The 22,703-nt window shown below is 35.6% G+C and overlaps 1 protein-coding gene across 8 annotated transcripts in view; it reads left to right on the forward strand.

The window, feature by feature from the left end:
• Nucleotides 1-22,703, forward strand: part of PARD3 (par-3 family cell polarity regulator) — an 823,714-nt gene that overhangs the window by 369,774 nt on the left and 431,237 nt on the right. For all 8 annotated transcript variants that reach the window (XM_036242174.1, XM_036242150.1, XM_036242158.1 and 5 more), the window contains exon 4: nt 4,737-4,915. In XM_036242174.1, the coding sequence (XP_036098067.1) occupies nt 4,737-4,915 (179 nt within the window). The remainder of the gene's footprint in view (nt 1-4,736; nt 4,916-22,703) is intronic.

A 22,703-nucleotide genomic window follows, 5' to 3' on the forward strand; every position in this document is an offset into this window, starting at 1 on the left:
TTTTATAAGCCATTTTAATCTACTGTCCTTGATGAAGTAGCAAGAATGATTACTTTTTTATAATCCTGACCCCTGAGAACACAGATTAATATTTTGAGTAACAAAATGGGAAGATCAGTGGTGTCTTTAGGAAAACTTTTATGTGATGGCTTGAGTTGTGATCTGAAGTAGCCATTTGGTAATGGAACATCATTTTTATATGAAAGAAGGACAGAAAAAAATGTGGTTATTTAGCCTTTGGTGTCTGTAAAAGCTAGAAAACAAATGAAGTGAGCCTGTCACTTCAAGGCAAACAACTGACAGTATTTGTTGCCAAAGATAACCGTTAAGCTTTCTAGTGAAAATTAGATATTGGAAAACTTATATCCTGCTGTGAGCATGACAATTTTCCAATGCTCAGTGACTTTTCTGATGAAATTGGTAGTGATGTTCACATATGTGACTTTCTGATATGAAGAAATATATCAGCGTTTGGAAAATTGGCATAACTCAATTACTAATATATTCCAAATAACTCGTTACAAATTTTTTCATTGGTTTACAATGCATTTAAAGTGTAACACAAATAGATTGTAATGTAACAAAGAATGAAATGATTACATTCCATATTGTAGCTAATCTTTGAGAAATTCATTTGTCAGGTTTTGTTTTGGTATCAAAAGAAGATATTCAAAATTATAATACTATTTCCTCTACCAGCTAAATATTTGTAGAGTTTTTTAAAAATACTTTGTCATGTTGTAGTTGATCGAATGCAGAAGCAGAGGTGAGAACCCAGATGTCTTCTATTAAGCAAAATGTAAAACAGTGCTATACTCACAATAACTTTGCTTTTTGTAAAAGAGAATTTTTATATAATTCTTTTCTTTAAATTGACATGTAATGGTTTAATTTTAAACATGCTGTCTGTCAAGTCTTACTTTCCTGGGTGTATTTTTATTTCTAATACGGTAACTATTCTTAGCTATACCCCATATAAACAAAAGCTCTTGGGGTCTTCAGTAATTTTCAGAGTGTGAATGGATCCTGAGGTGAATGTTTGAGGAGGCCTGGTATAGGCCTTTCTTCTTTGGGGCATTTTTTTTATCTTATACATACGTTATACTTTCTCAGTTAAACCAGTTATTGTTGTTTTTCTAATTTATCCTCTTTTAACATTTCCAAAATTGGAATGCCTGTTGTTTTAATATGTATGTATAGCTAAAGTAATATTTCTTTAATTCACCCAATTCAAATAATGCTATTTGTTAAAACCAGTGTATGATATCTCAGTGTTTATCATTTTACTTTGAAAACAATATATTTCATCCCTTTTTCAAAATTGAGACTTTTTTTTTTTGGCATGTGTAGTGGGAAGTGAACCTGGGACTTTCTGGTCTGCAGGCCGATACTCCAACCACTGATCCAAACTGGCCAGGTTGAGACATATTTTCATGTGCTGTAACTAGAAATAAAATTTCTATTCCTATGAACTGTTGAATAATAGAATTGATTTTGCAATTTGGGTAGACTGACCCAGACGTCTGAAGTTCTGGTCAAAAAACTTGTTCATGTGCTTCTCTTGATTTATATGAGCTCCAACTTTTTTATCTGTGGAGTTACATCTTTCTTCATTGTGACTGATGTAGGGACTTATTAAAGCAAAACAATTTAGATTGCTGCAAGTTAAATAATTGGTTCTAATACATTATTTAAATGTGTGTGTGTGTGTATAGTGTATGTGCATGTATAAACCAGATGAAAATGCCTTATAATTTTCATTTAGTCATAAAACCAAGAAGAAATTATAAACCAATAAAAATGTAAGTTTGTACCATCAGTGTGAAAAACAGTGATGTGTTACTACTGATTTTGAATTGCAGGCTGCATAATGTAAGCTGAGGTTCTGTGGCTCGAGTCTTGCCGTTTAGACCTCGTTATGCTGCTTGTGTGCACTGTTATGACTTGGTTCTGCATCAAACTGCAGAAAAACCTTCATTTTAAGATAATTATGACGCCATTTGGCATTCTTTTGGTGAGATTGCATAGTTTACTTTTTAAGTTGAATTCTGTTTTTTTTGTTGTTGCTTTTTTCATTAACCTGTTAATCAAATCTTAGACTCCTTCCTGAATCTGACAGTGGATACAAATCTAATCATGAGTCATATTTTGCTTGGGACTACTTGGTGATGAGGTAGAACATATGAAAGATCCGGGTGATATTTATATGAATTGCTTTATAGATAATACTAAAATGAAAATAAAAAGTTATGTCAAGAATTCACAGGCAGGGGTGCCTGATAGCACACCTCTAGGGGTGTCCTGCACATTGCCATTTGTGCAGTAAATGCTGCCTGGCCCTCTGCTATGACCCACCTAACCTCCCTTCACCTTTCTTTCCTGCGTGTATGCAGTGTTGAGAGTAACAGATACAAAAAGGTACAATGCTAATTATTTTTGTCTGTTTCATAGTAATAGATTAATACAATTATTATGTCCCATCAGATGATGGTTCTAGTTATTAATCTAATCTGAATCACGTATGCAACTTATTTCTTCTGGGAAATTTTTCAAAAACAAGTAGAGAAAGCTGTTTTATTGTGTCTAATCAAATGCAGTTTGGGGTTGAAATGCACTTTTTTGTGGTTATTTCATTATTGTGGGTAGTCCTTTTTGGTCATTGCCTCTATACCATTTGTATTGTATTGTATTGTATTGTATTGTATTGTATTGTATTGTATTGTATTGTATTGTATTTATGTATGTATGTATGTATGTATGTATTTATTTATTTTTTTAATCCTCACCTGAGGACATTTTTTGTATTTATCTTCAGATAGAGTAGGAGGGAACAGAGAGAGAGAAACATCGATGTGAGAGAGACACATCCAGTGGCTGCCACCCACCTGGGCCGGAAACAAACTTCAAGCGAGGAACATACATGCCCTTAGCCGGAACTGAACCCAGAACTTTTTGGTCTGCGGGTTGAGGCTCTAACCACTGAGCCAAACTGGACTGGGCTCTATACCATCTTTAAAAGTTCTTTTGTGAACTAATAGTGCTTCTTTTAGACTTACACACACTCACGCACGCACGCACGCACACACATGCATACACAGGTATTGAGATGTGCAGAGTTCTTGAACAACTAAACAATTAAGAGCCCCATATGAATAAAGCAACAGAACCCATATCTAAGAAGAGTATTATAACTGCCCCTTCCCCATTTTGTTGCTTTCTGCTTACATTTTGAATTTGGTGAATCTGTGAACAATTTTGTTAATTTAGAGAAAATATTTTTATATTAAAAACATTGTAGTATTGATTCTTAAATGTATATTTTCTGAAGTTATTGTGAGAGTGATTATCCATACTTATATATTGGAAATTATTCTTCTCTATAAGTTTCAGGTTTTTGTTTTTTTTCTCTGCTAATAAGGTAACCACCAACAATATTAAATGTCCAGCATGTTTTCCTGTGGTAATGTCACTTAGGCTTCATCATTATTAAATATTCATGATGTAGAAGCAAATTTTAAATGTGATATTATTACAATTCATATGGTTTTATTTTCTCTGATAATTTGTAATTTGCTTTAACATCTTTGAGATTATTGGATTGACAGTGATTTAAATCTAACCTTAAATGTCTTTAGTTCAGTATCCTTAAGGTTTTATGCAATTACATTATTGACCAGTGAATGCATCAGTGTTCTAAAAATGTAGAGTAAATGATGAGTTTAGTACACTGTTAAAGCTGTTTTGTTAGAGCCTTTTTATAAATATTTAACTTGCATCCTGGTTTTTGAAAACAGATTTAACGTAATTCAATCTAATTTTTTTGTCATGTTTTTGAGTGATTTCTCTCAGTTGATGAGTGGGGCTTTTGGGTTTGATTATCAATGTTACAGACTCACATGCTTTTATTTTTCTCTCTGTTTCTTCTACACTGTAACAGTAATTGTTTCTGCCAATGTGTTCTCAGTGCTACTGATACAAACGTTAGCCTGAATGTCTTGCCCGTTTTGTTACAGAGATTGCAAACTCATCTCTTAAATGATTACAGTTATTAACACATATCTTTTATGTCCATATATACTAGAAGCTACTTGTTTATTAGCCTGTTTCTTTCAAGATGTTTTTAATCTTAAGGACACGAAATATGATTAACTTTCTGATAATACTTTATTGAACAAAAGAAATATTTATTCAGCAGAATTCTTTAGTAACCAAACACTGTTTAGATTCTGTATTTTTAATCCAGCAGATATGATTAAAAATTTGATGTAATTTGTTTCATGGCTTAGAATTATTATTTATTTTTAATTTTTAGAATATATATTTTATTTAGAAATATTAGGATAATAATGCAGTAATGGTTATTATTACTCTCTGTTAAGTGCACACTGTGTCTGGCACTGTTTTAAGCATTTTATCTCATTTAGTCATCACAGAAAGGAGTACTATTTTATTGCCATTTGCCTACAAATGTACTAGAGACAGAGGCTAGTTAGGCAACTTGCCCAGAATACACAGGTAACAAATGGTGAAGCACAAATTCAAGCCTAGGTGGTCTTACTTCAGAGCAGGTCATCCCTTACATATCACATTTCTTTTGCCATAAATTGTTTTAAAGGAACTAATGGAATTTCTGTTTAGAAAGCTGATCTAGGGATTTAACTACTTTTATCCTAACGTAGTTTTCTGATATTAGTTATCTTTAAAAAAAAAACCAAAATGCTGTTTTGTATTTGTAGATATGCCTCTTCATGTCCGGCGAAGCAGTGACCCAGCTTTAATTGGCCTCTCAAACTCTGTCAGTGATAGTAATTTTTCCTCTGAAGAGCCTTCACGAAAAAACCCCACACGCTGGTCAACAACAGCTGGCTTCCTGAAGCAAAACACTGCTGGTAGCCCTAAAACCTGTGACAGGAAGGTAACCACTTCTATTTTGTGTATTCTTAGTTTCTTCATGATAGTCCTTTGTGTATGTACTTATTGACTTTTACCTCAAAGGTCAGATAACTTTCTATTTTATACTACCCTTGAATTTTCTGATAAATTTGTGCTATATATGGTGTACATTTATCTATTTTTGAATAGATAATATATTCATATGATTAAAAATGCAAACTTTTTGATATGAAGTATGTAAATGTAAAGTCCCTAACTTGTCCCTTGTCCTATCTCTGTTTCTCTTCATGGGCAAACACCCTTGATAGCTTTTTGCATATTTCTACAGGGATATTTTACTCACATATAAGCAGATACTCATATTGGCTTATGAGAGATACATTAAATAAATGATAACAATGGAGATTAAAGGATGAGAGTAGACTTCATGGTCATTTATTCTAACTACTCATTTATAATTTTATCTCCTTCCAAAATGGAAGTGTACTGTAATCTGGAAAATAAGATTTTCCTCTCTGACCTACTTTTAGTCCATGACCTAAGTATTTTAGTCTATTTAGTTTACTTTTTCCAATTTGTTTGTTAATGCTTGTTGTCATATATTTCTACAGAACCCTTTTCATCTTGTTCCATTACACCTATAATCTTTTACCTAATGAGCTTTAACCTGTGTTTGACATTTTCACTACTGAACTTGTGGAATAAATGCTCAGTAAGCATCTGTTGAATGAATCAATGAACATTTTTCAATGTTAGCCCACTGTGTGTGTGTGTGTGTGAGTGTAGTATATATTGAGAAATACGGAAATATACTTGTCACATATTAAAATTAATGTCTCTTAAAGTTTATTTGTTGCATCTGTGTGAATATTTTAAATATTTTTTTAAAGTTGGTTTTGCATTTCTACAAATTTCTTTGCACTAGCTCAAGAAAACATTTATGTAATACATAGGTATAAACTGAGGAACATCTACCAGGGAAAAGCAGTGTACTGAAATCTCTGATTTATTTTTTATTTTTTATTTTGGATTAGGGCTTTAATAGTAAGATTCACTCTTCTGAAACATTTTATTATATATTTGATGAAGAATTTGGAGTGTTTCTCTGTGAGATTAGCTTGAGATTTTAGAATGCTTTATTGTGCAGTAAACTGGCTGTAGAAGCAGAATCCAATTTATGAATACATGTCATGACATTAGGAAATAGAACTAATTTTCACAAAAATAAACAAGTTAGGGTTGTGCGATGGGGTGGAGGGATTAAGAAAAAGAAAGAACTCATGGGGGGAAAGGAGTGAGTGGAGGTAGAAGAGGATATAGAGGGGATAAATGTTGATGGAAAAAAAATTCATTACCTTATAAACAGGTTTTACCATAGTTGAAGGATAGTGGGTCAGAAGTCTTTGAGGGTAATCATTGTTTCCTTTTTAATTCGATTAAAATCTCGGGGTCTGGTTCAGTTTCAGTTGTAGCAGATAGAACTACTATATCCATTTTAAATATAAAAGGACTTAATACTAAGAATTTGTTTCTCAGAAGATCATTTAAAGGACCTGAAAAGCAGCCCCTAGGCTGAGCCTCAAGGATTTTTCTGAACATGGTACTATACATTTGGCCTGCCCAGGGAAGAAGGTAGGGCTGTAGGGTGGGGACCTGACTTTTCCCATATGCCTCTGCCCACTAGACACTAGCACTCTGTCTCCAGGTGTTCCCACCTTATATATTGTCACCTGGGAACTGAACCCAGATATGCCTTAGAAAACTATATCTCCATACCTATACTTGCTAGTACCAATAGCATAAGAATTTGCTATTTGTTTTACAACCATAATTAAAATCTGAAACTGTTGAATACAAATGTGCAGAATGCAATTTGCACTAGATCCTTAGCTGCTGGGGAGTTTAGAAAATGGACTTTAGCCTTCCAGCCTCTGCAACACAGGGAGGCATGGTGGAAGGTTAGGTGCTCATTGGCAATGAGTCACTTCTACCGCACTGACTTTTTGTTTTATATAACATGTATCTATCACTGTAAAACAGTTTTGGGATTCTAATAGAGTAGAACAAAATTGATATTTTTAATGAATGCAAAATATTGCATTTATAGAGTCTACACTAATTTTTTTTTTTTTTTTTTACTGTTGCACGTTTAAACTTTGTCCTTTTTTTCCACTGAATATCAGTGCTATGAAGAAAATGGATATAATTTTACTTGTTTAAAATGGTTATGTATTCAATAAGCATTTCCCCTATATAGGGTAGTATTTCATGTAGCCAAATAAGTGCCCATGTCTTCCTTCATGAAGGTTTTGATTTATATTCATATCTCTAGATGAAGTGATATTCACATAAAAGGTAATGTGGCCCGACTGGTATGGCTCAGTGGTTGAGTGTTGACCCATACACCAGGAGGTTGCCAGTTCGATTCCCGGTCAGGGCACATGCCCAGGTCGTGGGCCAGATCTTTAGTGGGAGGCATGCAGGAAGCGGCCAATCAATGTTCTGTCTCATCGATGTTTCTATCTCTCTCTCCCTCTCCCTCTCCCTCTCTCTCTAAAGTCAATAAAGAAAAAAATTTAGTAAAAAGAAAGGTGTAATATGTACTGAATTTATCTTATTTTTAATTTTTTTAAATATATTGTTGAAAGTATTGCAGATGTTTCTTATTTTTTTCATACTGACCCCTCTGCCCAACTCTCCTTCCCTACCACCTTCATGATAATATTGTCTGTGTCCATTGGTCATGTATATATGCATGTCTCTTCCCCACCTCCTTTCCCTCTGAGGTATGTCAGTCTTTTCCCTACTTCCATGTCTCTGATATTTTGTTTGTCAGTTTATTTTCCTCATTAGCTTTCACAATTAAGTGAGATCATGTGATACTTGTCTTTCAAGTCTTTAGGGTTTTCTGTGTACAATATCATGTCATTAGCAAATAATGAAAGCCTTATTTCACTTAGCATAATACTGTCCAGGTTCCTCCATGTTGTCTCAAAGGGTAAGATATCTTTCTGTTTTATAGCTGCTTACTATTCTGATATTATGATCCCTCCTACTTTGTTCCACTTTCTCAAGAACGTTGTGACTATTCTGAGTGTTTTTTTGTTCCATACAACTTTTTGGAGTGTTTGTTTTAGATTTATGAAATGTGCCATTAGTATTTTAATTGTTATTGAATTAAATCTATAGATTGCTTTGGGTAGTGTTGACATTTTAATGATGTTGATTATTCCAATCTATGAACATGGTATATGCTTCTACTTTGTTATATCTTCCTCTATTTATTTTTTCAATATCTTGTAGTTTTCTGAGAACAGTTCTTTTACCTCCGTGGTTAAGTTTATTCCCACGTATCTTAATTTTTACGTTGCAGTGGTAAATGGGATTGTTTTTTTAATTTCTCTTTCTGAGTGTTCATTACTGATATATAATAATGCCATCAATTTCTGGATGTTAATTTTGTATCCTGTTACATTGCTCTATTCATTTATTAAATCCAGTAGTTTTTGGTGGAGTCTTTAGGGTTTTCTGTATACAATATCATGTCATTAGCAAATAATGACAGTTTTACTTTCTGCTTTCCTATTTGGATGCTTTTTATTTTTTCTTCTTGTCTGATTGCTTTGGCTAAGACTTCCAGTACTATGTTGAATAACAGTGGTGAAATAAGGGAAATGCTTTTAGTTTTTGCTCATTGGTATTATGTTGGCTGTAGATTGGTTATATATGGCCTTTATAATGTTGAAGCATGATTTCTCTATTTCCACTTCGCTGAAAGTTTTTATCCAAAATGTGTGCTAGGTTTTTTTTAATGCTTTTTTTTTTTTTTTTGTATCTGTTGATTTGATTATATGACTTTTATCTTTTTGTTTATATGGTGTATCAAATTTATTGATTTGTGAATATTGTACCAGGCAGGCATCCCTGTGATAATCCCATTTGGTCATGGTGAATAATTTTTAAAATACTGCTGAATCTGATTTGCTAATATTTTGTTGTCTATGTTTTTCAGGGATTTTGGCTTGTAATTCTCTGTCCTTGTGGTGTCTTTATCTGGTTTTGGAATTAGGATTATGCTGGCCTCATTAAAAGAGCTTGGAAGTCTTCCTTCCTCTTGAATTTTTTGGAATGGTTTTAGGAGAAGAGGTGTTAGTTCTTCTTTGCATGTTTGGTAAAACTCCCCTGTGAAGCTGTCTGGACCAAGGTTTTTGTTTGCTGGGAGTTTATTGATTACTGCTTCAATTTCATTTGTTGTTATTGGTCTGTGTAGGTTTTCTAAACTACTCCTGGTTGAGTTTTGGAGGATTATATGATTCTAGGAATCTGTCCATTTTGCCTAGGTTGTCTAAAATGTTGGCAAATAGTTGTTCTTAGTATTTTCTTACAATCCTTTGTATTTCTGTGTCATCAGTTGTTACTTCCTCTATTTCATTTCTCATTTTATTTCTTTGGGTCCTTTCTCTTTGTTTGTTGGTATGTCTGACTAGAGGTTCATGAATCTTTGTTATCTTTTCAAAGAACCAGCTCTTGGTTTCATTGATCTTTTTATTATATTTTATTTTTTTAGTTTCTATGTTATTTATTTCCTCTCTGATCTTTATTATTTGTTTCCTTTTACTTTGGGCTTTTCTTGTTTCTAATTCTTTAGGATATAGGATTAGAAAGTTTATTAGAAAATATTCTTGTTTCTTGAGGTAGTCCTGTAGTGCTATGAACTTTCCTCTCTGGACTGCTTTCACTGTGTCCCAAAGATTTTGTTTTGTTTTGTGTTCATTTTCGTTTGTTTCCAGGAAGTTTTAAAAATTTCTTTCTTGATCTCATTGGTGATCCATTCAGTGTTTAATAATGTGCTTTTTAGCCTCTGTGTGTTTGAATGATTTTTAGAGTGTTTATATAGTACGTAATTGATTTCTAGTTTTATGCCATTGTGATCTGAGAAGATAGTTGATATGCTTTTAGTCTTCTTGAACTTGTAAAGACTTAATTTGTGTCCTAACATGTGGTCTGTCTTTGAAAATGTCCCATGTACACTTGAGAAGAATGTATATTTTGCAGCTTTGGGGTGAAATATATGTGAATTTAAGTTAAATTCATCTGATCTAGTGTATTGCTTAGGGTCTTTGTTTTCTTTTTGATTTTGTGTCTTGAAGATCTATCCAGTGATGTCAGTGGGTGTTATAGCCCCCTAGTATGATTCCATTGCTGTTTATCTCTCCCTTAAAGTCCTCCAGGAGTTTTTTGAAAATATATTTTTATTGATTTTTTAGAGAGAGAGGAAGGGTGAGCCAGAAACATAGATGTGAGAGAGAAACATTGATTGACTGCCCCTTGCATGCCCCCCAACTCAGGAGCCTGCAATCTGGACATGTGTCCTGACTAGGAATTGAACTGAGACCCCTCAGTCCATGGAACAATACTCAATCCAGTGAGCCACAACTTCCCAGCCTCCAGAAGTTTTTAAATATATTTTGGTGCTCTTATATTGGGTACATATATTTTTACCATGGTTATATCCTTTTTTGTGTCAAGCATTTTAGTAGTATGTAGTGACCTTCTTTGTCTCTTGTTATGGCCTTCATTTTGAAGTCTATTTCATCAGATACAAATATTGCTATCTCAGCTTTTTTTTTTTGTTTCCATTTGCATGGAAAAAATTTTTTTTCCATCCCTTTACTTTTATCCTGTATAAGTCTTTTATTTTACGGTAGGTCTCTTATATACAGCATATATATCGGTCATGTTTTCTTATCCATTCAGCTACCCTATATCTTTTGATTGGGGCATTTAACCATTTATATTTAAGGTTATTATTGATAGGTACTTAATAACTGCCATTTTTATTCATTATGCCTGTATTTCTTTCTATTTCTTTTTCTTATTACACAGTCTTTTTAATGTTTCTTGCAAAGTTGACTTGGTAGTAATAAATTCCTCAACCTTTTTATATCTGGGAAGCTCTTTATTTCACCTTCTGTTTTGAATGATAGCCTTGTGGATAGAGTAGTCTTTGTTTCATATCCTTCCTTTTCATTATCTTGTATACTTCATTCTATTTCCTTCTGACCTGTAGTTTTTCTGTTGAGAAATCAGCCTTCAGCCTATGGGAGCTCCTTTGTTGGTAACATGTTGCTTTTCTCTTGCTGCCTCTAAGATTCTCTCTTTGTCTTTAACTTGTAGTATTTTAATTAGGATGTGTCTTGGCATGGTCCTCTTTGGGTTTTTTGCTTGGAAGTCTCTGTGCATCCTGCACTTGTATGACCTTTTCCTTCACCGGGTTAGGGAAGTTTTATGCCATTGTTTCTTCAGTCAGGTTCTCTAACTCTTGCTCACTCTTTTCTTCTTCTGGTACTCCTATGATGAAGATGTTGTTACATTTCATATTGTCCCACAGCTCTCTTAAAGTGCCATCCTGTTTTTTAATTATTTGTTTTATTTTTTTGGTTTACTGATTGCGTGAATTGTTTTTTTCTGCCCTGTGTTTTAATTTGCTGATCTTATTTTTGGCTTCCTCTAATCTTCTGTGTATTCCTTCCAGTGTATTCTTCAATTTTGCTGTATCATTTTTCATTTCCAACTGGCTGATTTCTATAGTTTCTATAACTTTTTTCTTGATGTTGAGCATCCTTATAATCACTACTCTGCTCTATATCTGATAAATTGCTCATGTTCATTTCATTTAGCTCCTCTTCTGGATAATTCTTTTGTTCTTTCAGTTGGGGCTTGTTTATTTGTTTCCTCATTATGTCAGCCTGTTTTGGGTTTGTTTCTTTGTATTAGGTAGAACTGCTATGATTCCCAGTCTAGGTAGGGTGGTCCATTGATTGATTGATGGGAGAGGAAGAGAGAGGGAGAGAGAGATGGAAACATTGATGAGAGAGAACATCGATTGGCCGCCTCCTGTATGCCCCCCCACTGGGGATTTGGCCCACAACCTGGGCAAATGCCCTGGCCAGGAATTGAAGTAGCGACCTCTTGGTACATGGGTTGATGCTCAACCATTGATCCACACCAGTCAGGCTAGGTAGGGTGGTCTTGTGTAGTAGGTGACCTGTGGGACCCAGTGGTATAAGTGGTATAATCTCTCTGATCACTAGACCTAAGTGCTCTAATAATGTCCCTCATCTGCTTTCTGTGGACACTCCTATAGTAATGGAGTCTTGATTGCTATTGGCCCATTTGTGAGTGGGCTCAACACTCAGGCTGTCTCATAGTCATGTTCAACCCCCAACGCAACATACAAGCTTCTGTGCAGTGCTTATCACATGAAGTGTAGTTCCATTCAGCAGGGTTTGGAGCCTATCAGGATCTCCCTGTGGATATATTGCTTGTGAAGCTCATTGGTTCCTGCTCTGTTTTTGAGTGAAGCTTTCCACTGGGTTTATCAGTTTGGCATCTCTTTGGAGTGATCTGCTGCCTGTGGCACCCTCTGCTTGGGCTGGGTGTGTATGGATAGGACCAAGCTGACCATCAAAGTCTGGTTTTACTAGCCTGGGGCAGAAGAGCAGGTCAGGAAAAGACATAAAGTACCCAAGATCTACTTCTGCTTGCAATCTGACTATTATTCATATTCATTTACTGAGCCTCAGGCTGTAGTCCTCATCCAGGCCTAAACTTTACAGGGAAGGTCAAGCAAATTTTCAATGGGTGCTGCAGTTGCTTCTTCCTAAGCTAAAGCTGCTTTGATAGGAAGACTGTGCATGAGAAACATGGCTTTTACAGCATGGGGGATTGATACAACACAGGGATCCTGGTGGCTGCCTTCCCAGCACTCTCCTCACATCCACTGGTCACAGACTCCCCTCATGCAGCTCTAGTCCACTCTGCCCTCCCTCTGCAAAGAGCCCAAGGTGAGTGGCTACAAACCCAATTTAGTGTGTTGGTTCCTTAAGAGGGTGTCTGTTTTTCTAGCCCTCTCTCCCAGCTGAACAAAACCGTCTGGTTCTTTTCACAGCCAAGTGTTATATGGGCACCCATCCCAGTCTGTTACTCTGGGTTGGGGAGCCCAGCTTCGGGTTTAGACCCCAGCCTTTTCAGTGGGAATCTCCCACAGCTGAAATATTCCTCTGTCATCAGCAGCTGCCTATGGGAACTCAGCCAACCCTCTTGCCCCTCTGCGCTTCCTACCAGTCTTGATATGGGCTCCTTTTTGTGTCCTTGGTTATAGGAGTTCTCTCTAGGTAGTCTTCAGTTCATTATTCAGGGTGATTTTTCTATGTTTATATATTTATTTATTTCTAAATCCTCACACACGGACACTTTTTCATTGATTTTCAGATAGAGTGGGAGGGAGGGAGAAAGAGAGGGAGAGAGCAAGAGAAACATCAATGTGAATGAGACATACCATGGACTGGTTGCCTCCCACATGACCCCAACCAACACCGGGGATCAAACTGCAACTGAGGTATGTGCCTTTGACTGGAATTGAATCTGAGACCTTTTGGTTCACGGGCTGGCACTCTAACTGTTGAGCAAACCAGCCAGAGCTATATTTTATTTTTAACTCTAGTTTCGTCCTGGGAAAAGGTCAGTGTAGTTTCCACTGTTGCTTTCGAAAATTTGTCTTTTAAATTATCTTTGGCTTTACTTTTTAAATATCCATTTAACAAACTTAGTGTTTAAATTTTAAGATTCTACATATAAATGAAACCAATTTGATATTTGTCTGTCTTTATTCACTTAGCATAATACCCTCCAGATCCAATTTTATTATCATAAAGGCAAGATTTATTTATTTTTATTTTTTTTATTACTGAATAGTATTCTTTTGTGTGTATTCGTGTGTACAGGGGTGGGCAAAAGTAGGTTTACAGTTGTGAGTCTAAGAAACAGTTTACTCTTCTACTATTATATTACTTAGTTGTATTATAATTGTAAACCTACTTTTGCCAACCCCTGTATATATGCCACTTTTTTGTCTGTTCTTCTATTGATTGACATCTAGGTTGGTTCTAGATCTTGGCTATTCATCAGAATCCTGGAATAAGCATAGAACATAGGGATGCATATCTCATTTTGAATTAAAGTTTTATTTATTTTATTGTTTTTTTATTTTTATTTTTATATTTGTTACAGATGATTCTCCTTTTTTACCCCAGTGGCACCCTCCACCCCATTACCCCCATCCTGTCCCATGCTTTGTTATCCATGTCCATTGGTTATGTGTACATGCATATAAGTTCTGTGGTTTATCTCTTCTCTCCCCCCCCCACCCCTTCTGAGGGTTGTCAGTCTGTACCCTCCTTCCATGTTTCTGTGTCCACCTATTCCTCAGACTGTTATGTTCATTATATTCCTCAAATAAGTGAGATCATGTGGTATATGTCTTTTTCTGCTTTGCTTGTTTCACTTAGGATAATATTTTCCAGGTTCTCCATGTGGTCTCAAAGGATAAGAGATCTTTCTTTCTTACAGCTGCATAGTACTCCATTGTGTATATGTACCACTGCTTTTTTATCCATTTGTCTACTGAGGGACACTTGGGCTCTTTCCAGATCTTAGCTATTGTAAATAGTGCTGCTATGAACATGGGGGTACATATATTCTTTCTGATTGGTGTTTCAGGCTTCTTATGGTATATTCCTAGAAGTGGGATCACTGGATCAAATTGAAGTTCAATTTTTAATTTTTTGAGGTAACACCATATTGTTTTCCATAGTGGCTACACCAGTCTGCATTCCCACCAGCAGTGTAGTGGAGTCCCCTTTTCTCCACACCCTCGCCAATACTTGTTTGATGATTTGTTGATGGTGGCCATTCTGACAGGTGTGAGGTGATACCTCATTGTTGTTTAATTTGCATCTCTCTGATGATTAGTGATGTTAAGTGTTTCTTCATATGTCTCCTGGCCATTTGTATGTCCTGTTTGGAGAGGTGTCTGTTCAGCTCCTCTGTCCATTTTTTAATTGGGTTCTTTGTCTTCCTTCTGTTGAGTTTTATGAGTACTCTATATATTTTGGACATTAACCTCTTATCTGTTGTATAATTGGCAATGATGTTCTCCCACACAGTGTGTTGCCTTTACATTTTGATGGTTGTTTTCTTTGCTGTGGAGAATCTTTTAAATTTGATGTAGTCCCATGTGTTTATTTTTTTCCTTTGTTTCTGTTGCCTTAGGTGATGTATCAATGAAAATTCTCTGTATTATGTCCAAAATTTTGTTGCCTAAATTTTCTTCTAGAATTTTTATGGATTCAGAGGTCACATTTCAGTCTTTTATTCATTTTGAGTTTATTTTTGTGTATGGTGTAAGTTGATGGTCTAGTTTCATTTTTTTTTTGCATGTAGCTGTCCAGTTCTCCCAACACCATTTATGAAAGAGGCTGTCTTTACTCCATTGTATGTTCTTGCCTCCTTTGTCAAATGTTAATTGAGCATATTGCCTTGGGTCCATTTCTGGGTTCTCTGTTGTGTTCCACTGGTCTATATGCCTGTTCTTGTGCCAATACCAGGCTGTTTTGAGTACAGTTGCTTTGTAGTATAACCTGATGTCCGGTATTGTGATTTCACCTACTTTGCCCTTCTTTTTCAAGATTGCTGTGGCTATTCAGGGCCTTTTTTGGTTTCGTGTGAACTTTTGAAGTATTCTTTCTAGTTCTGTGAAGTATGTCGTTGGTATTTTGATGGGGATTCCATTGAATCTATAGATTGCTTTGGGTAATATGGACATTTCAATGATGCTAATTCTTCCAATCCATGAACAAGGTATGTGCTTCCACTTTTTTATATATTCCTCTATTTTTTTAATGTCCTGTAGTTTTCTGCAAATATGTCCTTTACTTCTTTGGTTAAATTTATTCCTAGATATCTTAATTTTTTTGCCACAGTGGTAAATGGGATTGTTTTTTCAGTTTCTGTTTCTGTTTCTGTGAGTTTATCATGGGTGTATAAGAATGCCGTCAATTTTTTGACATTAATTTTGTATCCTGATACTTTGCCAAATGCATTTATTAAGTCTAGTAAATTTTTGACAGAGTCTTTGGAGTTTTCTATGTATAGTATCATGTCATCTGCAAATAATGACAGTTTCACTTTCTCCTTTCCAATTTGGAACGCTTTTATTTTTTCTTCCTGTCTGATTGCTGTGGCTAAGACTTCCAGTACTATGTTAAATAAGATTGGTGAGAGTGGACATCCCTGTGTTGTTCCTGTTCTTTAAGGAAATGTTCTTAGTTTTTTCCCATTAAATATGATGTCGGCTCTAGGTTTTTCATATATGGCCTTTATTATGTTGAGATATGATTGCTCTGTTCGCACATTGCTGAGTGTTTTTATCAGAAATGGGTGCTGGATTTTATCGAAGGCTTTTTCAGCATCTATTGATATGATCATGTGGTTTTTATTCTTCATTTTGTTTATGTGTTGTACCACATTTATTGATTTGCGAAGATTGTACCTGTCTTGCATCCCTGGGATGAATCCCACTTGGTTATGGGGAATAATTTTGATGTATTGCTGGATCCTATTTTCTAGTATTATATTCAGGATTTTGGCGTCTTTGTTGATCAGGGATATTGGCCTATAGTGTTCTTTCTTGTAGTGCCTTTATCTGGTTTTGGAATTAGAATTATGCTGGCCTCATTAAATGAGTTTGGAAATCTTCCTTTGTCTTGAATTTTTTGAAATAGTTTGAGGAGAATAGGTGTTAGTTCTTTTTTGAATGTTTTGTAAAACTCTCCTGTGAAGCCATCTGGGCCTGGGCTTTTGTTTGCTGGGAGAGTCTTGATTACCTCTTCAGTTTCCTTAGTTGTTATTGGTCTGTTCAAGTTATCTATATCTTCCCAGTCCACTTTTGGGAGACTGCGTGTTTCTAGAATTTTGTCCATTTCGCTTAGATTGTGGAATTTTTTGCCATATAATTGTTCATAATAGTTGTTAATGATCTGTTGTATTTCTGTGGTATCAGTTGTTACTTCTCTGCTTTCATTTCTGATTTTGTGTATTTGGGTTCTTCCTCTTTGTTTCTTGGTGAGTCTAGCTAAGGGTCTATCAATCTTGTTTGTGTTTTCCAGAAACCAGCTCTTTGTTTCATTGATTCTTTGAATTGTTTTTTTTGGTCTCTATGTCATTTATTTCTGTTCTGATCTTTACTATTTTCCTTCTCCTTGCTCTGGCGTTTTCTTTTTGTTTGCATTCTAATTCTTTAAGTTGTGAGGTTAGACAGTGAATTAGAAATTTTTCTTTTTTCTTGAGGTAGGCCTGTAGTGCTATGAACTTCCCTCTCAGAACTGCTTTGTCTGCATCCCATAGATTTTGTGTTGTTTTGTGTGCATTTTCATTCGTTTCCAGGAAGTTTGTATTTCTTCCTTGATCTCCTCGGTAACCCATTCATTGTTTAATAACATGCTATTTAGCCTCCATGTGTTCAAATGTCTTTGCATGTTCTTGTTGCAGTTGATTTCTAGTTTGATGCCATTGTGATCTGAGAAGTTGCTTGATATGATGTCAGTCTTCTTGAACTTGTAGAGATTTAGTTTGTGTCCTCTCATGGGGTCTGTCTTTTAGAATTTTTCATGTGCACTTGAGAAGAATGTGAATTCTGTAGTTTTGGGGTGTAATTCTCTGTAGATATCTATTAAATCTATTTGGTTTAGTGCTTCATTTAGATTCTCCGTTTCCATGCTAATTTTTTGTCTATAGGATCTATCAAGGTGTGTCAGCAGGTTGTTGAAGTCCCTTGCAATGATTGTGTTGCTGTTGATTTCTTCTTTGAAATCGTCCAGAAGATTTTTAATATATTTTGGTGGTCTTATATTGGGTGCATATATGTTTATCAAGGTTATATCTTTCTTTTGGATAGATCCTTTCAATATTATGTAGTGTCCTTCCTTGTCTCTAGTTATGGCCTTTATTTTGAAATCTACTTTTTCAGATATGAGTATTGCTACCCCAGCTTTATTTTCCTTTCCATTTGCTTGGAAGATTTTTTTCTATCCCTTCACTGTCAACCTATGTGAGTGTTTTGTTGTGAGGTGGGTCTCTTGTAAACAACATATATGTGAGTCATGCTTTGTTATCTACTCAGCTACTCTGTGTCTTTTTATTGGAGCTTTCAGTCCATTTACATTTAAGGTGATTATTGATATGTACTTATTTATTGCCATTTTTGTTTAGTGTGGTTCTATTTTTCTTCCTATTTTTTCTACTAATTACAGCAGTCCTTTTAACATTTCTTGCAGTGCTGGTTTGGTACTAATGTATTCCCTTAGCTTTTTTTCTTTCTGAGAAGCTCTTTATTTGACCTTCTATTTTGAATGATAGCCATGCTGGGTAGAGTAGTCTTGGATTCAGATCCTTGTTTTTCATGACCTTGATTTCTTCATGCCATTCCCTTCTGGCCTGTAGTGTTTCTGTTGAGAAGTCAGTTGAGAACCTTATGGGGTTTCCTTTGTCGGTAACCTGTTGCTTATCTTTTGCTGCTTTTAGGATTCTCTCTTTGTCTTTAATTTTTGGCTTTTTAATTATTATTTGTCTTGGTGTGGGCCTGTTTGGGTTGTTCTTACTTGGGACTCTCTGTGCTTCTTAAACTTGAATGCCTTCTTCCTTCACAAAATTAGTGAAGTTTTCTGTCACTATTTCTTCAAATATATTCTCTAACACTTACTCATTTTCTTCTTCTTCAGGGATTCCTATCATGCGAATATTATTATGTTTGCAGTTGTCCCACAGTTCTCTTAATCTGTCTTCCCTTTTTTTAATCATTTTTTCCTTTTGTTTTTCTGATTGGTTTATTTGTTTCTACCCTGTCTTCTAATTCACTGATCTGATACTCAGTGTCCACTGCCCTGCTGTTTAGACCTTCCATTGTTTTCTTTATTTTTTATATGTCATTCTTGACTTCTTCTTGGTTGTTTTTAATTTTCAATATGTTGATTTACAACATTTCTATGTCTTTAGTCATGCTGTTGAGCTTCCTCAAAAGCTTGGCTCTGAATTCTATCTTTGTTAACTTGCTTCACTGATTCACATTTATCTCTTCTTTGGTAGAGGTCTCTTGTTCTTTCATTTGGCTTTTGTTTTTGTTTCACCATTTTGGCTATCACAGTGGGCTTTGGAGCATGCCAAATTTTCCCTGTGGTTGTTGGTGTTCTGCTTTTTGTGGCTCCCTCTCCTGGGTTTAGATGAGCGAGGGAGGACCCACGTTAAACATCACTGTCAATTCTGTTTCTGTTTAGAATTGCTAGCCCAGGAATGGTACAGTTATCCTCTACCTTTTTGCCTGGAGCCTATCAGTATCAGTTATTTGAAGAGCCTTGTGTTTTCAGTTGAATGATAAACCCCCTCTGGTGCTCAGTTTAAGGGGATTTCCCAAGGGTGGGGCAGATGCTGGTTGTTAATGTGGCTTAATTTACATTTCAATGGCCCACCTGGGTGGGGTTGAATCTACAAGGGAGGAGCCACTGCCTACAGCAGAGCCCTGGGAAGGAGTAAGATGGCCACTGACCTGTGTTCCTGCAACTCATCAAAAGCTCTGAGTCTCCTTCTAATCCCGAGTGTCCCCACACAGTTCCAGTCCTGTCCACCCTTCCTCTGCCGGAGCCCAAGGTTAGTGGCTGTGCCTATTTTAGCGTTTGTCCTGGCTCTGTGCTATGGAGCCACTTGGGAGTTTAACCTGAGGGTGCTGCTCACAGCTAAGGCTGCTGCTGTTTGTGGTCTCCCAGCCCCCCTCTTATACCTTCGCATTTCTACCAGGATCAAGTCAGTGTCCCTGGTTATATGATCCTCACAAGCTTTCCTGTTGCTTTTTCCTGTGAATTTGTCTTTTTTTTAGTTGTAATTTCCAGTTTGGTCCTGGGAGACAGTTTGTGTAGCTTCAATTCACTGTGCCGCCATTTTGGAATTCTTGACAGTTCTTGAATTACTGTTTTAAGTTTCTTTAGATGAATACCTAGAAGTGGAATTGCTGGGTTATGTGGTAGTTCTATTTTTAATTTTTTATAGGAACCTCCATGCTGTTTTTCATAGTTGCCTCAACTTACAGTCCCACTGACAATGAGTGAAGCTTCCTTTTTTCTCCACATCCTTGTTAGCTCTTGTTTGTTGATGTATTGATGATAGCCATTCTGACAGAGGTGTGGTGTTATTTATTTATTTATTTATTAATTTTTCAAATCCTCACCTGAAGATATTTTTCCATCGATTTCTCTTTTTTTACGGAGAGAGGAATGGAATGGGAGACAGAGAAATATTGATATGAGAGAGATACATCAATTGACTGCATGACCCTGACCAGGGCTGGGGATTTAACCTGCAACCCAGGTATGTGCCCTTTACTGGAATTGAACCTGTAATATGGGCTGAAGTTCTGAACACTTGGCCAAATCGTCATGGCTCATTGTAGTTTTAATATGCATTTACCTAATGAAGAATGATGTTGAGCATCTTTTTATATATCTATTTGCCATCTATATGCTCTCTTGGCAGAAATGTTTACTAGGTCCTCTGCCATTGTTTTAATTTTATTGTTTGTGTTTTGTTAAGTTGTATGAGTTCCTTCCAAATTTTGGATCTTAATCTCTTATTAGTTGTATCATTGGCAAATATATTCTCTTGTTCATTATGTTGTCTTTTTGTGTTGTTGATGGTTTTCTTCATTGTGAAAAAAACTTTTGAGTTTGATATAATCCCATTTGTTTGCTTGTTTTTGTTGTTGTTTTTTGGTTTTTGCTGTCTTTGCTTTAGGAGACATATCTAAAAAGATATTGCTAAGACTGATGTCAAAGTGTTTACTGCCTATGTTTTCTTCCAGGAGTTTTATGATTTAAGGTTCTTCATTTTAGTCTTCAATCCATTTTTAGCTGATTCTTGTATATGGTATAAGGAAATGGTCCAGTTTTTCTAACACCAGTTATTGAAGAGACTTTTTATTCCATTATATATCCTTGCTTCCTTTGTTGCAGATTAACCATGTAAGTGAGGATTTATTTCTGAGCTCTTGATTTTGTTTCATTGATCTTTATATGTTTTTATGCCAGTACCATACTGTTTCTGTTATTGTAGCTTTGCTATACAATTTGATATAAGGGAGCATAATACCTCCCACTTTGTTCTCTCTCAAGTTATCTTTGGCTTATTTGGGGTCTGTTGTGGTCCATATACATTGTAGGATTATTTGTTATAATTCTGAGAAGAATGTCATTGGTATTTTTTTTTTTTTTATCCTCATCTGAGGACATTTTTTCACTTTTTTTTTGGTTCAGATAGAGTGGGAGGATGGAGGCAGATAGAGAGAGAGAGAGAGAGAGAGAGAGAGAGAGAGAGAGAGAAACATCGACCTGAAAGGGACATATCGAGTGGTTGCCACCTGCACAACCCAACCAGGGCTGGGAACAAACTGCAACCTAACTGCTGAGCCAGACTGGATGGGCTGTCATTGGTATTTTAATAGGGATTGCACTGAATCTGTATTTTGCATTAGGTAGTAAGGACACTTTAGCAATATTAATCTTTCCAAACCTGAAAGAAGATATATTCTTCCATTTATTTGTATCCTTCAATATATTTCTCCCCTGAGTTATAGTTCTCAGAATATAGGTCTTTTACCTATTTGATTGAATTTATTCCCAGGTAATTTATATGTTTTAATGCAATTGTAAATGTGATTTTAAAAAAATTTTCCTTTTGATCATTCATTATTGATGTTTTATAATGCAACAGACTTCTGTATATTGATTCTGCATCCTGCAATTTTACTGAATTCATTATTAGCTCTAATTGTTTTTTGGGTGGAATCTAGGGTTTTTTGTTTACAGTATCATGTCATCTGCAAATAATGAGTTTTGCTTTCTCCTTTCTAAATTAGATGGCTTTTATTTATTTTTGTTGTCTACATTTTCAACATTCAGAAAGGATGCTTCAAGGAAAGCATATGCATTGATAAGTTTTTAATATATTTCCGTTAAGTCTGTTGGTGCTTTCCCATGCTGTAAAACTTTAAGATGTTATAATTTCTTGTCAGCATGTAGTGATTTAGGTTTTCTGTATAAAACCATGGGCATAAATTAGTTAAGGGTTGTTTTATAGTCCTTCGATCTGCTGGTTCTTAATGGTTAGAATAAGTTAATATCCTGGCATAACTCATGTACATAGTTAAGTGGGTTCTATTCTTCCAAGTTTAATGAGCAAAACACACAGTTTTAGAATAATGTCACCAATGAATTAAAATTCTTTTATTTCTGAGCAGCAAAGTTCCATTTTGGTATGTTAGAATACTACCATGTTGAACTCTCTTTTGTGATTCAAATGTGCAGATGAGAAATAGAGTCTTTCCACTTAAGACTCGTTTCAATATCTCATTTCACTATTAAATTTAGAGGACAGTCTGCACAGATTTTTATGCTATTAAGATTTTGAGAGCTTGGATTGACCATGAGTTCTATGGGCTTCTTTCTTGGAGGTAAGATGTAGAAGAGAAGAATCTTGGCTTTTTTCATTGTTCTTTGGGATATTTACTCATTTCTGTTTTCCAGCATTTTTGGCGAACTATCTTTTTCAATTCTTTTTTTTTTCCTTTTAAATTTATGTTTATTGTTGAATGTATTACAATTGTCCCCTCTTTTTTCCCCCATTGATCCTCTCCTCCCCACTCCTGCCCCCTTCCTGCCTTCCCTACACTATTGTCTGTATCCATTGGTTATGCATATATGCATAGAAGTTCTTTGGTTTATCTCTTCCTGCTCTCTCTCCCCACTTCTCTTTGAGATTCATCAATCTAACAACCAATTTGTACTTCTTAATTTCTTCATCTTTGTCACCCATCTTCCCAGCCCCCTACCATCTGGCAAGCAACAAAAAATTATCTGTATCTATGAGTC

Source organism: Molossus molossus, unplaced genomic scaffold (genome assembly GCF_014108415.1).
Source record: "Molossus molossus isolate mMolMol1 unplaced genomic scaffold, mMolMol1.p scaffold_m16_p_1, whole genome shotgun sequence".
In the NCBI taxonomy this organism is placed as follows: domain Eukaryota; kingdom Metazoa; phylum Chordata; class Mammalia; order Chiroptera; family Molossidae; genus Molossus; species Molossus molossus.